Source organism: Cricetulus griseus, chromosome 5, assembly GCF_003668045.3.
Source record: "Cricetulus griseus strain 17A/GY chromosome 5, alternate assembly CriGri-PICRH-1.0, whole genome shotgun sequence".
In the NCBI taxonomy this organism is placed as follows: domain Eukaryota; kingdom Metazoa; phylum Chordata; class Mammalia; order Rodentia; family Cricetidae; genus Cricetulus; species Cricetulus griseus.
In genome coordinates, this window is record NC_048598.1 from 190,780,364 (window position 1) to 190,797,543 (window position 17,180).

The 17,180-nt window shown below is 48.9% G+C and overlaps 1 protein-coding gene across 1 annotated transcript; it reads left to right on the top strand.

Annotated features, from left to right (window-relative positions):
- The first annotated feature begins 9,902 nt into the window (after window positions 1-9,902).
- Window positions 9,903-16,932, top strand: Serpina12 (serpin family A member 12). Its single transcript, XM_027416479.1, has 4 exons — window positions 9,903-10,536; window positions 11,257-11,527; window positions 15,264-15,411; window positions 16,741-16,932. The coding sequence occupies exons 1-4, from the start codon at window positions 9,903-9,905 to the stop codon at window positions 16,930-16,932; spliced, it is 1,245 nt and encodes a 414-aa protein (XP_027272280.1).
- Window positions 16,933-17,180: the final 248 nt, after the last annotated feature.

The following is a 17,180-nucleotide window of genomic DNA, read 5'->3' on the forward strand; positions in this document are numbered from 1 at the left end:
GTGGGGCAAGGCCCAGGCTATAATCCAGGACTAGAAAATAGGATTCATCTGTGGTTATCAACTCACAGAGACCCCGTTGGGGCTGGGGCCCAACATCTCTCCCAAGAGTCAAAGATACATTTTCATGTTTGTCATCCTTAGACCGTGCCCGTACTCTTCGGTGGGCTGCAAGACTTCTGAGGAACTATTCTGGCCCCAAGTTTTAACCTGGATAACTTCCACCCACCCCATCTTTGAAACAGTCCTCAGCATTCCAGACAGGATCAGGTGCCTCCTCTACCCTCTAGCCTCTCAGAGTCTCTTCTACTCATCCTTACAAACCCGGCTTGTGCCTCTGTGTCCTGCTATGTACTCATTGGATCAGAGCTTTGGAGTGCAGGGCTGGAATGTTAAATGTTCTGAGAGCCTTTGTGGGGTCTGCCCAGGAAACCAAGAAGGAGGGGAGAGACTAAGGATTCTTTGTGATCCCCTCGTCCCTGCACACGACAGTCCTGTGAGGCCAGTGAGCCTGGACCATCAGTGTATAGACAGCAATGTCACCAGCTGGACAATCTTGTATGTCTTTATAACCCTGATGGACATTGGGTCCAGTCCCTTGGGCTATATATGTGGTTGGTGTCAGCCTTGAGTCCAGGTCATGACCTGCTAATGATTGAGGATTCTCCTAATAGAAAAGGTAGATTTTTCATCTGCTGAAGCCTCAAGAACTATCTGACTTTAGTTACCCCCAGTGCAGCCCAAACCTCAGTGGCCCTTCTCACCCGAGACTCTCCCTGCATGTCTCCTGTGGGAGTTTGGCCCGGAGCATAGAGAGTGTGGAGAAGATGGGCAGGTGTGGCCACGGGACTCACACAGGCCTCACCCTGTCATTAGAGGGCAGGGTTTTCCCCTCCCAAAGCCAGGGTACAGATGCAGATTCTGGGTCAGCACCACCTCAACAGCTCTCAGTCTCCACCTCTGCAGCCTCTGCCAAGATGGGACCACCAGCCCCGGTCACAGCCCGTTCTCTATCCAACACATCTGCAGAATGAGCAGAGGCCCCTATCTTTTCAGATTTCATGCTGGATCTAATGCCAGCACATATCCCCAGGCAGTCCTAGCTTCCCAGGTGAGGGGTGGCTCCGGCATTTCTCTGGTGCTGAGTACTGAGAGTCCCACATTCCCTGGTACCCACAGCCTCAGTGACCAGAGTCAGGACCACATCCGTTCACAGCTCAACAGTTTCTGGAGAACCACTTTCCTGGATTACCACCTGCTCAGCACAGCCTTGGAGATGAGAGTTGCATCTTTCAGCATCACAGCATAACCGCAAATAATCACTTTGTGGGAAAGGAATACCCAGATAGATTCTGCAGTCTGTGGCGGCACATTAGCAGAACAAGAAATTAACCCATGGGCCCACTGCTCTTCCAAACCAGGACCGTTGGTTTTGGAAGGTGCTGACATCATCCACATGATTTTATGGAAGTAAGAAAAGTAGAAAGAAGAGTTTCATTTTCCTTTAAGCATTTAGAATTTAACTCCTGAGGAGCATATGATCTGGGAAATGCAGAAAAGCAAACGAGGGAACAAAGGCCAAGCATAGTCTCAACAAATATGTGATAGAAACATACGGAGTCATTTTCTTGAGTGACTCCAGACTTTGGGTTTTTCGAGACAGGGTTTCTCTGTGTAGCTTTGGATCCTATCCTGGCACTCGCTCTGGAGACCAGGCTGGCCTCGAACTCACAGAGATCCACCTGCCTCTGCCTCCTGAGTGCTGGGATTAAAGGCGTGCACCACCAGCACCCGGCCATGACTCCAGACTTTGGCACTAGTGTTTGTGTCAGTTATTTGTCTCATTGCTGTGGCAGGATACCTAACAAAAACTTAAGGAAGGAAGTGTTTATCTTGGTGCACAGTTTGAGAGTACAGTCCACAGTGGTGGAGAAGTCACGGCAGCAGCTGGTCACACAAGCAGAAAGAAGAACGACGACACTTAGCTCAATTTCTCCTTTATATCCCATCTAGGACCTGGGTCCACTAAAGGCTACTGCCCACATTTCTGGTGAGTCTTCCCATCTGAGTAAATCTAATACCCTACACAGATTCATTCTCGATGACTCTAAGTCCCAACAACTTGGCAGTCAAGACCAACCATCGAGGTGTTTGATTCCTGTTACCCCAATAGGAATGATGCATGTGGTTTTCTGCTCATCTAAATTCAGACCACTCCTCCAAAAGATCTTCGGGGTGCTACTGGATCACAGTTGACTACCAGCATGAAAAATAGCAAAATAAAAGGCGTGAAGGCAAAGGAATGAGTTCCCTAACCACAAGACTTCCAACCTTTACGGTGGAGGGCAAAGGTGATTTGGGGGTTGACTCTTCAATGTCAATACCAAAGGCGGATCCACCTGTTGACTCTCCCAATCCCCAGACAGTAATTGGGAAACTAAAACGTTGCAAAAGATATGAGTGGTCGGCGTTAGGTAGCTCCCGCCCAGTGGGCGTGGTCTGCACATATCACACTGTGCTAAACTCCGGAGATGAGGAGGATCCTTCAGAAGTGGTGTGGCCACTGCTCCTGAAGCCCATCAACTGTCCCACGGCCAGCTGCTTCAACTGGCCACATTCTGCCTCTTCAAGGGGGTCCTTGAGGTATAAATAATAAAGCAAACCAGGCAGGTCCCTTTGGCCCTGTGGATATCGCCTAGATGCACTGTGAGTATGCAACTCCTGGAAAGACTGGGAAAAAGAGTCTTATTTCTTATGAGGTTGACTCCAGGGGTGAGAGACTGAAGGGTATTGTACTCTCTAACCCAGGTGTGAATTAGAAATTCTAGAGGATTTCTAATGTGTGTAAGAGTAGCCCTGGAGGGGCGCTGGACAGATACAGTGGAAGCCTGGTTCATTTTCATTAATATGTACTTCTGAGAATTTTCTAGAAGAAAACTGGTTGGGATGGGGATTGGGAGGGAGTGGAGAGTGAGATCTTCAGCGGCAAGGCAGCCCTCCTACCTAGAGTCCACCTTGTCCCCTGACTGATCCCTGTTGATCTTGGTGGCTCTGTTTGCCCCCAGCTAAGGAGCTAAGGAGTTCCAGGAGAAAATGAAACTTGCTGCCTCCTTGCCTGCTTAACTAAGTCTCTCTCTCTCTCTCTCTCTCTCTCTCTCTCTCTCTCTCTCTCTCTCTCTCTCTCACACACACACACACACACACACACTATTTAATATGTAGCCCAGGCTGGCCTAGAACTGTCTACCCTCCTGCCTTGGCCTCCTGAGTGTTGGGATTACAGGAGTATAGCTTCATACTAAGCACTCAAAAAGTATTATTAAAAGAATGAAAACAAAATTCTACAGGACAAATTAATAAGTGGGGCCATTCAGCCTCTGTTCCCCAGGAAGGACTAAGCACATTGCAGTGGGCATTAGAGCTCTCTTGTGGGGCTTCTTTCTGGCAGCTGGAAAAGACCGTCTTTCCATTTAGTTCTAAACTTGCTTTGAAAAATAATAATTTCATTGCTAATGCCTCTAGTTAAGTTTATCTTTTAGCAGTATCAGTGGGCACTAGAGCATATCTAAGATGTCTTATCTGTACCAAGGATGGGGCCCTTTGATGCGTCTTTGAATATCTCTGCTCTGGGAAGAGCACTGGACAGACCCAAGTGCTGCAGACTGAGAAACTCCAGGAAGGGTCCGGGACAGCTGGGGTCTCAGAAGGTGCAGGATCCTCTTGGTATGGAAAGAAGGGTGCTTGGTGTAGGCAGCCATCAGAGGATGGCTCCACAGAGCAGGGGTCGCTGCGGTTGCTTCAACGCAAGGTATCATGGGTGAGAACTTGTAAGAAGGAGCCACAGAGTTGGTCTCTGATTGGAGAAGGACTAGAAGGCCAGCTAGCTTCAACAGAGAGCACAGATAGTCAGGAGAGAGGTAGGTGGGTGTGGGCGCCTCTTCCAAAGTGAGTGGTTCCAGGTTCCTTCCCTGAGTTTGGAGGTAGCCCACGTGTTCTGGTTATGACCGGCTTCTCTAAACATGTTAACCAGGAAGCAGTTTGCAAATCCATCAGTACCACAGTTGGCCCCTGTGCTCACAGGCTCCATACCCACAGATCTGACCAGCCATGGGCCAACAAATGCTTGCAGGTAACGTTTGCACCAGCAGTGAATATGCAGACTTGTATTTCTCTTGTTGTATTGCTTAAACCAGCCTGTGTGGTGATGATTGCCAGAGAATATGCACTGTGTAGGAACTGTGGGCAATGCAGAGATCTGAAGTATTCAGGAGGATGTGTGGAGGCTGCAGGCAGCACCATACCATTTTATGCACAGGAACTGAGTCCACCAGGATACTAAAAAGAAAAGGAGGGTCATGCATTCATTTATACACATACTTGTGCAAACACACACACTTACTTAGACAAGGTCTCCCATTGTAGCTCAGGCTGGCCTCGCACTTGCAGTTCCTTGCTTTCCAAGTGTTAGGATTAAAGGTGTGCGTCACCAGGGAAAAATTAATATGCCTGCCATTGCATTTCCCCATGGCTTTGTCAATGTGGGAGGAGGCGGAGACAGCGCCCAGGGCTGAGCCTGCGAGCCCTCCAGCAAGGACTGGACACATGCAGGGTTGAAGCCAATGGTGTAACTTGCCCCAGTGGTTTCTCTGTGGCTGGGGATCAGTGGGAGGTCAATTTACTCACAGGAAGATAAAATTGTTTTCCCAAATAATGTGGGATGTGAATGACCCACAAACTGAAATATTGTTGGCTTTTCCTGTCTCTTGTGTGTCGCACAGGCTACAATGTCTAACTTCTTTTTCTTACCTTTATTTATATACTTGTGGTTTATTTTGAGTAACACACATTCATATAAACACAGACACAGAGAGAACCTTATACACATTCCAGTCTACAACCCAACAGATTGTTACTCAACTCAAGAGAGCTGGTCCATCAATTTATTGGGAAATAACCAGTTGCCCCACTATTTTAATTGCTAGAATAAAAAAAAATAGCCTACTTAGGCATCTCACTCATCTGACAAATTTGGGTCAGTTTAGGGCCTGTGGAGATGGATGGAAAACATGGGACTAGTGTGGGTTGCTTTGGAGAAAAAGGTCAAAGGCAGGGCTGGGCAGGGCCCAAGGGGATCGATCATAGTGGCAGCATCACAGGTTTGCAGAGGTAGGAGGCGAGCTCAGCGTGTGGCTGTGTCCCTAGGGGTGGAATAGCTGTTGGTCAATAGCATCTTGTGGGGAAGAGACCAAATTTTATGGCCCCTACATCAGCACTGTTTAGCACGTGAGGATGCTGTGTTCCAAGGGGTAACAGAACACATGGGTAGGAAAGGGAGGCCCACCATCCAGGTGTGTGATTCTCTTGCTAGTCCTCACTGGAGCCTGGCACCTGGAGAGCCTTTCAGGGGCCTTGGCAGTGGTCCTCCTCAGAGAGCCTGGAAGAGAATGGGTCTTTCAGGGAGTGCCTCTGGGGCAGAGTATCTAGCCAGCAGTTGCCTTCCCGGGCTGGCTCAGGCCTCTGTCCTGTCTGCTCTGACTCACACCCAGCTCCTGCCAGTTCGCCCATGGCCCTGACTACCAAGGTGGTTGGCAGAACCTCTCTTGAGAACTTTTTGTCGGCTGTGTGAGTGACGTGACGTGTCTTAACTTTTCCACTTCACAGCATTGGGAAATGACACAGGGCGGCAATCTGCTTTGAGTAACACAAGCCTCTGTTTTAATCCCGGGTGCCTGTGTCAACAGCCCAGCCCATCGAATCCTGAGTTCTAGTCCTATTTCCTTTTTCTGTTCTCTCTCTCTCTCTCTCTCTCTCTCTCTCTCTCTCTCTCTCTCTCGCTCTCTCTCTCTCTCTTTCTTTCTTTTTTCTGTCCTGGAACTCACTCTGTAAATTAGACTAGCCCCAAACTCAGAGGTCGGTCAACCTCAATCTCCTAAGTGCTGGGATTAAAGGTGTGTGCCACCACCTCCCAGATGAGTCCTACTTTCCTTAATTTCTCTGAAGAATCTTTGAGGAATCTATCATTTCTCTCCCATAATCTATTTCTATCCAGCCCCTCACTAATAGCAAATTAATTTTAATCATTACTAAATGGGATTCTTGGGAGATTAAGGTGTTTAAAGAAACCCAGTCTCATAGAAAGAGAACGGCACCGAAACATACCAACAAACAGCTGAGGTTCACTCTTGGTGGACCACTGGCATCAGGCCAGTACAGTCACCTTCTCTGTGCGTGCCCTGACTGGTTTAGGACTGTCTCCTGAGCCAATCACAGCAGGGGAGCTGAGATTGCCTCCCTAAGAGTTCAGACAGAAACCTGGTCCCTGGGGTGCATGCAGCCCTCCAGAGAGGGGATGGCAACTAAAACAAGAATGGGTACGTGAATAACCCATCAGTTATGTTTCTTGTTGCTATAACAAACTGCTAGCTGGAAGAAAAGGCTTATTTTAGCCTGAAGCTTCAGTCCATCATGGAGGCAAAGGCCCTGGGGTGGCCATGGCCACGAGGAGCCTAAGGTGGAGGCCCCTCAGATCTTGTGGAATAAGAAATCAAAGCACAGCTGGGCGTGGTGGTGCATGACTTTAATTTAGCACTTGGGAGGCAGAGGCAGGTGGATCTCTGAGTTCAAGACCAGCCTGGTCTACAAAGTGAGATCCAGGACAGACAGGGCTGCACAAAGAAACCTTGTCTCAGAAAGAAAGAAAGAAAGAAAGAAAGAAAGAAAGAAAGAAAGGAAAGGAAAGAAAAGGAAAGGAAAGGAAAGAAGAAAGAAGAAAGAAGATGCCGGGCGTTGGTGGCCCATGCCTTTAATCCCAGCACTCAGGAGGCAGAGGCAGGCGGATCTCTGTGAGTTCGAGGCCAGCCTGGTCTCCAGATCGAGTGCCAGGATAGGCTCCAAAGCTACACAGAGAAACCCTGTCTCAAAAAACCAAAAAAAAAGAAAAAAAAAAGAAAGGAAGGAAGGAAGGAAGGAAGGAAGGAAGGAAGGAAGGAAGGAAGGGAGGGAGGGAGGAAGGAGAAAGCAAGCAGAGAGTAATATCCTGGGCAGAGATGGTTTGAAGACCCACCCACTAGAGGTCACATCATGTCCAAGGTTACAAAACCTCCCCAAACACACAACCTTCCCAAACAGGGCCACTGACTGAGGACAAATCATGAGTCCAAGGGGAACATTCCAGATTCAAGACATAACAGGCAGTGCCTACTAAAATTTTCCAATACGTGCCACAAACTCTCCAAAAAATCTTTCTGCTGGGATGAAGGCTACATCTGCAGTGCCTTCTCTACAGGAAGACCTGGGGGCTGGGGAACTCTGGGTTCATGTGCTATGTATGCCAGCATATGTCACCTGGAAGACCACACCTGGTGTCAGGTCGTAGGACCTAGTTGCAGCAGACCCTGTTGATGGTCAGTGCCACTATGAAGGTCACAACTCCTCTTCCTCCCCAGAAAAATCTCTGCTGTCTGGAAGGAACCAACTGTCTCAGGTAGTTGTAAGTCACATCCTGGATCCTGGGGACAGATCATAACCACCCATTGTCTAATTCTACCCAAACGCTCAGAACCTCTTAAGATGCTGCTTTGAAACCAGACCAAGGCTGGCTGGCACCTGGATAGCATCTTTGTTCTGTCCCTTCCTCTCATCTTGCTTCCCTTACTTCCCCACAGGCTCTCTCTAAGACAACTCTCATCCTGCTTCCAGCTCCAATGTATGGACCCATCTCATGCCACCAGGGATAGCCTTTATTATTGATGGGTTTACTATTTCCCATGGGCCCTCGACTCCAGAAAACAGAAATTAAGGGGAAACAGTAAATGGAGTTCTAATTGGTCTAAAAAAAAAACAAAAACAAACAAACAAACAAAAAACCTGGAGTCAGATATAGGGGAAAATGCTGAGAGATCAGAGAGAAGAAGGAACAAGCCAAAGCCACCTTTATGTTATTAGCTTCCCAGTAGAAAAGAGAGAGTTCCTGTTTGCTTCTGCCTATATCTTCTCTCCACCCAGCCATCTCACTTCCTGTCTCCACCCAGCCATCTCACTTACTGTCTGTCTGTACAGACCTCCAGATCTCTATGGTTAGCTAGTGGCAAGCTCCACCCTCTGATCTTCAGACAAGCTTTATTTGTAAAAGCAAGATGTCACCACAGGAAGCACTGTGGCACATCAGAGATCCACCCAGAGGCCTGCTTTTACTTTACATATGAATAGCTCCCAAATCTTTGAAAACTTGACTAGAGAAAACAAATGTCTGGAACGCCACAGTTTAGGCAGCTCTGTGGAGCCATGTGTCTAGAGATCAGAGGAAAATGGGGAGGGAAGTTATTTACCCTGAAAGTTCACAGTGCCACTGGGGGATGCAGGGCCTGAGGGGCCAGGGAAAAGAGATCTTGAGTCAGACCAGCTTAGCTTTTGTCTCCATTGATGCTACCCCTTCCCCTTTCCTGGAAATGATAAAGGGAGGGTTTGCTGGACCTGGGGTCTTCTCTGAAGGGCACTCTTTTCCCTTCATGCCTTGGGGGTCCTCTAGAGGGAGCTGGATTCCTGAGAATCAGGCAAGAAAACCAAAGCCAGCTCAAACCAGCCAATCTCCAAATAGAAATCTATTGTCTTGGTTTGAAAAAAAATGGAGGCAGCTAGGTACCAAGTTGATTCGGGGATTCAAGATGTCATTAGATGTGACTCTCATTTCTTCTTCCATCATTATCTCTCTTCTCTCCATCTACCTATGGGAGATAATGGCCAGGTTCAGGTTTTGGGGCTATGTCATTAAACCAATCACTTTTGAGAGAACTCTGTGTCCCCAGGAAAATCACTGAGTGACCTGAGTCAAGTCCCAAGTTCACTCATGAAACCATTGCAACCAAAGTATAAAGTGTTGTGCTGACAGATTGTCAGTCACAAGCCCACGCTTCAGCGTCTTGTCATTGTGAAGGGTAGAGTGTCCTCAAAGACATTGAGACATTGCTAACTTAAGACAAAGGGGGAGCTGGGAAGGTGGCTTAGTGGGGAAATCACTTGTCATGCAAGCATGAGGAGCTGAGTTTGAACCCTCAGAACCCACATAAAGCCAGGAATGAAAACAAATATTTTTTAATCTCAGTGGTCCTATGGAAAAATTCCAGACGGAGATGGGAACATCCCTAGATGCTCCTGGGCCAGCTAGTCTGGCCTATGCAGCAGTGAGCAAGAAGAGATCTTGGTGGAGAGCAGGGAATGACACCGAGGGTTGTCCTCTGCTATCCACATATCACCATGGGACTCACACAATAAACACTCTCTCTCTCTCTCTCTCTCTCTCTCTCTCTCTCTCTCTCTCTTTCTCTTTCTGTCTCTCTCTCTCTCACACACACACACAAGTACACCTACCTGTTCATGTGTATCATATATACATTCACACACACAAAGTTAAGAGAGAAGTGCTCAAAAGCAAGAGTAGTGGGCTAGTGAGATGGCTCAGCCAATAAAGGCACTCGCTATCAAGCTTGATGACCTGAGTTTGAACACCAGGACCACAGGGTGGAAGGAAGGAACCAATTCCTGCAAATTGTCCTTTGATTTTCATACATGCGTTATGTTGTGTGTGTGTATCTGTACACACACACACACATTCATGTATGTGTGAGTATGCTCAGAATAAAAATAAGCATATGCCAAAAATTTTAAATGGGAATGGTGTTCTATGCTCAGACCTCTCACTTGGGACATGAGGACAATAATTTCTAGTCCTTGGGGAGATGACAAAGATTAGAAGCTATCAAGGATCTCAAAGTACTCAACAATGGTATTCAGTACCCCACAGCCACTTTTCGCCCCTTGGTCTTCCCGGTGGATAAGACAGTTGCCATGGGGTTCTCTTTTCATGTTAACCTCAGATCTACTGCTCAACAGGCTAATCTCCAAGGACAATGAACCTCGTGCTGGGCCTGGGCCTGTTTCTGGCAGGTCTTCTCGCTGTGAAAGGTCTCCTGCAGGCCAGAGATTTTCTAGAAACCTATGGAGCCCCACTCAAGGTGCAAGAGTGGAAGGGCAAGAAAGATGCCCGAACACTTGCTCGACGCAACATGGAATTTGGCTTCAATCTACTCCAGAAACTGGCTGCCAACAGCCCTCAGCAGAACATCTTCTTCTCCCCATTGAGCATGTCTACTGCCTTCTCCATGCTGTCTCTGGGGGCCCAGAACTCCACACTGAGGGAAATCAAGGAGGGCTTCAACTTCAAGGAGATGCCAGAAAGGGACATGCACTTGGGTTTCTACTACCTTCTCCACAAGCTCAACCAAGAGACACAGGACATAAAGATGAACCTAGGCAACGCCCTGTTTATGGACCAGAAGCTGAGGCCCCAAAAGAGGTTCCTGAAACTGGCTAAGACAGTGTATGATGCAGACATGGTGCTCACTAACTTCCAGGACTTGGAAGGTGCTCAGAGGGAAATCAACAAGTACGTCAGTCAGAAAACTCACAACATAATCAACAACCTGGTCAGAAGCATAGACCCAGGCACAGTGATGCTTCTTGCAAACTATATTTACTTTCGAGGTAAGGCAGAAGGTGGAGGGACTTGGGTTAGAAACTTGACCCTGTCCTTTGCTTGTTCTGTGAGCCTCTGTGTCAGTAACAAGCCAGGACTCTGCCCTCTCTGGCTCTAAACTGAACACCAAGATACATAACCCACCAAGGAGTTACTGGGATTCAGAACCAAAATGATTGGGAAGTGAGCTTTGCAGTCCAGATTACTCCCAGGACCTGAGGACCTGAGTTCAGAATCCCAGCACACACACACACACACACACACACACACACACACACACACACACACACACACACACACCAGTAACAATAACTAGATAAAAGGGGAGCATTCAGACAGAGTTCCCCAGCAAGGCCCCACAGCACACTGTCCCTGTGGTTTTCTCACTCCCACGTGAGAGTGGCTTCCCTCTCACAAATCCAAACAACCCCCAGAACTGCAATCCAAACTCTGTTCAGATACAGGCTCTGTCTCAGCCTCAGGGGCTTCTGGCCCTAGGGTAATGTACTGTGCCTCTTGCGGCCATACAACACTAGTACCAGGCTCTTTTAATTGGTTCCCTGGGCCTGTGTCCAACCCACTGAGGCCTTCCAGGCATGGAGGAGAAGGACTTCATGAGCCCTTCCCTGACATCCTATAACTTCCCTCTGAACCCATGTGGATGGTGGCCTGGTCCCCTCCTTTGTTTCTGGACACTTGTGCCATTTTTGTCTGTCTTCAATCCTAAGCCAGGTGGCAGTATGAATTCGATCCAAAACAAACCAAAGAGGAAGAGTTCTTCTTAGACAAAGGGAAGACCGTGAAGGTACCCATGATGTTTCGAGGGGGCATGTACGACATGGCCTATGACAGCCAGCTCTCCTGCACCATCTTGGAAATGCCCTACCGAGGAAACATCACAGCCACCTTCGTCCTTCCTGACAAGGGCAAAATGAAGCAAGTAGAGCAGGGCTTGCAGGTGGACATTTTTGCCAAATGGAAAAGCCTGCTCTCAAAAAGGTAAAGCCAGAGCCTGGTCCTTAGAGATTCTTGCTTCTTCCTCTCTTCCCTTCACCTCTCATCATTTTTTCTATCCTTAGTGCACAGCCAGGCCCTCGTTAGGACTCCGTAAAGATAGGCAGGAGACTGGGGATAAATCTAGGAGCTGGTGAGACGCTGGCTCTTTGGGGTTGGTGCACTGAAATTGTAGGAGTGTGGGGTGTAGAGTCTTGCTGGAGGGCGCAGTCAGGGAGAGCCTCACAGAGTAGGCAGTCTTTAAGGTACAGCTTCAAGGCTGAGGGAGGGAAGAGAAGTGATGGAATCTGACACAAGGGGAACTCCAAGGGTGGACTCTTGGGGTATCAAAGGGACAAGGAGACACTCTCATCAGAGATGCATCTATTCCCCCAGCCCTTCTGGGCCTGTCATAGCCAACACCAGGTATGTCCTTCTCTTCTATTGGAGGCTCCTGTCTCTTTCCAGGGTAGTGGACTTTCCCACATCTACTAAAGGGAACATTTCATTTCGTCAGGACACTCACAATGGGCCAGTGTCTCCACTTCCCAAGATCATTTAGTCTAGAGGTAGACATGAAGTTATGTTGGAGTACAGGTAGGGAGTCAATACTAGAAATCTTCATCTTCCTTTATTGGGCAATGGAGGAGGAGGAGGGGGAAGAGGGAGCAGAGGAGGGGGAGGAGGAGGAGGAGGAGGAGGAGGAGGAGGGAGGAGGAGGGAGGAGGAGAAGGAGAGGAGGAGGAGGAGAGGGAGGAGGAGAGGGAGAGGAGGAGGAGAGGAGGAGGAGGAGGGAGGAGGAGGAAGAGGAGGGGGAAGAGGAGGAGGAGGAGGGGGAGGAGGAGGAAGAGGAGGGAGGAGGAGGAGGAGGGGGGAGGAGGAGGAGGAGGAGGGGGAAGAGGAGGAGGAGGGGGAAGAGGAGGAAGAGGAGGAGGAGGGGGAGGAGGAGGAAGCGGAGGAGGAGGGAGAGGAGGAGGAGGCAGCTGACTCTCACTCTGCAGCCAATCCCCACCATGGAAGGCCTAGGAGAGTTTGAAGGACAGCACCCTTTTCTAAGAAGAGACCGTATCAACAGGTGCACCTAACCTTTCCCACCAACACTCCTGATTTCCAAGAGTATAGGACACATCTGGAATTCAGGCACCAGAGCTCTCCAGCCTGGCTTGCACACTGAAGGCAGCCTTCACATAGTTTGAAGCCTGTTGCCCAGACTTCCAGAGAAAAGCTCAGGTTTTCCTCAGAGGAAACAGAAAGCTTCCTCTTTGCAGGGCACAAAGTTGCTGTGGTTTTAAAATAGTTACTCCCTATCAATCAACTTCAAGAGTTCCCTACCTTCCTATCAGTTAGCATCAAGGGTCCATTACCTTCCCATCAATTAGCATCAAGGGTCCTCTACTTCCCATCATTCAGTATCAACAGGATCTCATGTAACCCAGGCTAGCCTCAAACTCCCTCTGTATCCAAGGATGACCTTGAACTTCTGAGTGCTGGGATGACAAGCATGCATCACATACTTGGTTTAGACAGGTTTAGATATGTGTCTTTCTGAGTCTGGCTTCTTTCTCTTAACGTGACCTCCAGTTGCATCCCTCTTCCTGCAAATGGGATGCTTTCATTTCCACAGCTTGGTAAATGCTCCACTGTGCATGTATAAGTACCCCATTTTCTTTATCCGCTCATCAGTTGATGTGCCCTGTGTTTTTTGCTTGTCATGGACAACCACGGAAGTCTTGCCATATTTTTACAGTCTCCATATTTGTACACAGATGCTGTGTCCTTTCACTGCTCAGGAATGTCACTCCAGAAATTTGCTCTTTGCTTCCTGGCATCAGCTAATGTCCATGCTTTCTTTGGAGTCACTACCAGTGAACAGAAGGACACTATTACACTTCCTGCCATTCAGTCACCCTCATGGGGGCTAGGATAACTGACAGCACACAGTAGTGGTTTCTCCACAGCAAACATGAGGCATATGTGTGCCTTCCTCAAGCCCCCCGCCCTGTGTTGGTAGGCCTAGTCCTTGTGCTGGCCTGAGGGAAACCCTGATGCTATTAACCCTTCCCAGGGGCTCTGCTCACTATTCAAGTCCCTTGGTTCCCTCTCCTGTGAGTTCCCTGAAGCACCCACCTGTATGCCCTGCACCCTACCCCTCCTCAAACTCACTTGGCCAGGTGTTTGCACTCTGTTCAGAGACCAGGATGACTAAGGGGGCCATGTTGCAGAGCCCAGGGTCAGCAGCTGGGTGTTTCTTTCCCACTGGCCAGCCATATCCTCTCCTCCCAGGGTACCCCCATGGGGCACAGCTCTGCTTGCCACTCTCCTTTGCTGACTCCCCTCCCCATCCCTACCATAGAGCCTAATGCCACAGGGCTCAGTCTTCAAGCTCGTTGATTTATACCCTGGTGACCACCACAGGTTCAGAGCCTTCTACACTATGTCAACCATGACACTATCCTTATCCTCAGAACCCTTTTCCTTTTGACTTACCCAGAATGTCCCTGGACATCTGCTGGGATTTTAGTCTCCATGTTCTCAGAAAGGCCTCCCCACATCTGCTCAGGCCCACCTGTCTCCATGGCAACTCCACTGTCCATTAACTCAAGCATGACCCAATGGATCAAGCTTGATCAGTTTCTCCCAACTCCTGCTGCATGTGTTAGGAAGCTCCATTACCACCCCCCCATGGAAGCAAACTTGAACTCGGCCTCTTCCCACCATCTCTGAGGCTCCCATACAACCTGCCTGTCAATGGTCTGTCACCTGGAAACCACGCCTGTCCGTGGCATTGAACTCCAAGAGTGTATTCTAAGCTAAACATCAGAGACATCCTTTCAAATCTTAATCAAGACCATGGCACACCTCTGCCCAAAATCCTGCCATGGTTCCCTGTTGATTCAAGGAGAAAATCCAGTTTGCCCAACTCCAAATCAGGTTGGCCCAAACCTCTTAATGTGCACCCCAGCATTCCCTACTCCCACAAGTTGGTCTGTGGGAATCTTTTTTCCTTCATACTTACTGCCTCTTCACACACTACCGGTATTTGTGAATGCGCACACTACACCTTCCATAGTGTTGATTTCATTGTCCATCTCCCCTGCTGGAACACAGGGCAAGGACATGGGCTTTTCCTGTCCTATTCCTCACACACAGTGGGTGCTTAAAAACTATTTGTTGAACAAATAAATAATAAGTGGAAAAGTAAATTTGGGGATTCTCAGACCAACTATCAAGTTTGAGGCATAATGACATCCTGCAGCAAGCCAGAAGTAAATGTGGAGAAGGGGCCAAGGCCATAGGTGCAGCCCTTCTCCTGTGCATGGCTCACAAGACCGAGTTTCTTTTGCCCCAGTTATTAGGGCTTCTAAAAGCAGGGTGGACTTGAACTCAGCTCTGACTGGCTCCAGGTCTTAGGCTTTGCTGTCTCTAGCAGCAGGCTTGCAGGGGTCTAAACTGACTCGGGGTGCAGCAGAGGCAGCTCTGCTACTGAGAGAGCATGGGGAAGGGGTTGGGAAGGTTTCCAGTGGGTGAGTGCTCTGGAGCAGGCTGGGCAGGGAGCAGGACGCAGTCATCGAGTATGAGATGTCTGGAGTCCCAGAGTTGAGACTTTCTCATTCCAAGGCCAGAAAGACCCACGAGCCTCGATGCTGAAAGGGTAACAGTCTCATCGTTCATCTTTTTCAGGAACCCACTGTGAACGGTCATAGAGTCCTGCCATTCACCCTTGTCCTTCTCTACTCCACAGAGTGGTGGACGTGTGGGTGCCCAGGCTCCATATCTCTTCCACTTACAACATGAAGAAGCTTCTCTCCCGCCTGGGCATCAGCAAAATCTTTGAGGAAAACGGTGATCTCACAAGGATCTCATCTCATCGCAGCCTGAAAGTGGGAGAGGTAAGCTATCTGGCAGGACTGTCCCCTCCTACCTAGGAGTCCTCATGCGGCCTCAGCCAGAGCTGCCGTCAGGGCAGGGCAAACCACATGGGATCTCTGATTCTGGTCTCTAAAGCTAGAATGGTCACTCACACGGTCTATACTGGAAGTTGATTCGATGCGCTACCTAGGGACCGAGTGCTGGGACATGTATCAGACCCACACCCAGTCTGAGGTTGACCTCGCCCCTTGTCTTGATGGTTTCACAGGCTTCTGAGAAGGAAAGAGGAAAGTACACCATAGAGACAGACAGGCAGCAGGTGTGGCCTTCAGCAAGGTTGCAACCTGCTTATCAGGACAGGGAAAGAGGACTGTGTAGATGGGGTCTTCAGACTTAATAGACACAATATAAGACTCTCAGTTAGATTTGAATTTCAGGGACATAATACATAGTTGTTTTGTAGCATAAGTATGTTCAGAACATGGTATGAGGGCAATATTCATACTTGAACATAACTATTGCTTATCATGAATGAAAATTTAACTAGATATTTTATATACTTAGCAACCCAGTTGGGGGGTTAAAAGAGCATAGAAGGGCAAGATTTCAGAAATGGGGAAAATGGTGTGTATTAGTTATGTTTCTGTAATAAAACACCACTGCCAAAAGAAACGTATAGAGGAGTTTATTTTGGTCTGTGGTTCCAGAGGGACAGTCCTGAAAAGGGAAGGTCTGACAGCAGGCAGCCAGAGCAGGAAGTTAGCTGATCACATCTCATCTACATACAGGAAATAGAGAGTGAGAACAGGAACTAGGGTGAGACTCTGAACCCTCAAAGTCTACCCCAGACAGCATGCTTCATCCAGCAAGGCTGCACTTTGTGAACCCTTCCAAATAGAGACACCAACTGGGGACCAAGGATTCAGAGACTTCAGCCTATGGGGACACTTCTCATTCTAACCACTACTTATGGGGCGTGCCCATCTGAGGGAGGGGTGTGGCCATGTGGGAGGTTGGGGAATTGGCTGTAAAGTCACCCTGGGAGGGAATTATGTGGTAGGGGATTATGGGAGGAATCCTGCCCTCTGAGCAGGATCACACAGGTGCTCAACTACCTGCCAGGTGGAGCTAGGATTTCACAGCCCATTTCTGCCTCCTTACTGTAGGTGAGCCCCTGAAATTCAGGGAAAACAGCAAACCCATTGCATCCCCTCACTTCCATGGTAACACCATCCTCTCGACTATGCTGGGCAACTGTGGCTAAGTTGTCCTCTCTGGGCTGCCCCACCTTTGGCCTGCTATGGCCCCTAAGAAGCTCGACAGCCACTGACTGTCTCTTGGTTCAACAGGCTGTGCACAAGGCTGAGCTGAAGATGGATGAGAAGGGCATGGAAGGGGCTGCGGGCTCCGGAGCCCAGACGCTGCCCATGGAGACCCCCCAGAGGCTGAAGCTCAACAGTCCCTTCCTGATGATGCTGTACGAGAATTCCCTGCCTTCCATGATCTTCTTGGCAAGGATTTATGACCCTAGTGGGAAATAAAGGGGAATTCTCTGTTGGCTTTGGACTTCACCCATTTCCTAGGGCTGGAAGCATTTCACCCCCTTGACCATGGGCCATGGGTGCACTCTAACCTAATTCTCCAGACTCCCAGTGTTCTGCTGCCACCTGAACCAGCAGCCCAGCTGGATCTCAGGGCCTTGAACTCTATATCCATCTTATCCTCTTTCCTAACCATTCCTGGACTAAATGCTAACCCCTACCCCAGTATGCTCTCTCACTCCCCCTCC

Excerpts from the sequence above, each read along its gene's own strand:
- Serpina12 (XM_027416479.1), top strand. The coding sequence starts at position 9,903 with ATGAACCTCGTGCTGGGCCTGGGCCTGTTTCTGGCAGGTCTTCTCGCT. Across the intron at positions 10,537-11,256 it reads AAACTATATTTACTTTCGAG|CCAGGTGGCAGTATGAATTC; the intron begins GTAAGGCAGAAG and ends TTCAATCCTAAG. Across the intron at positions 15,412-16,740 it reads GCAGCCTGAAAGTGGGAGAG|GCTGTGCACAAGGCTGAGCT; the intron begins GTAAGCTATCTG and ends TTGGTTCAACAG.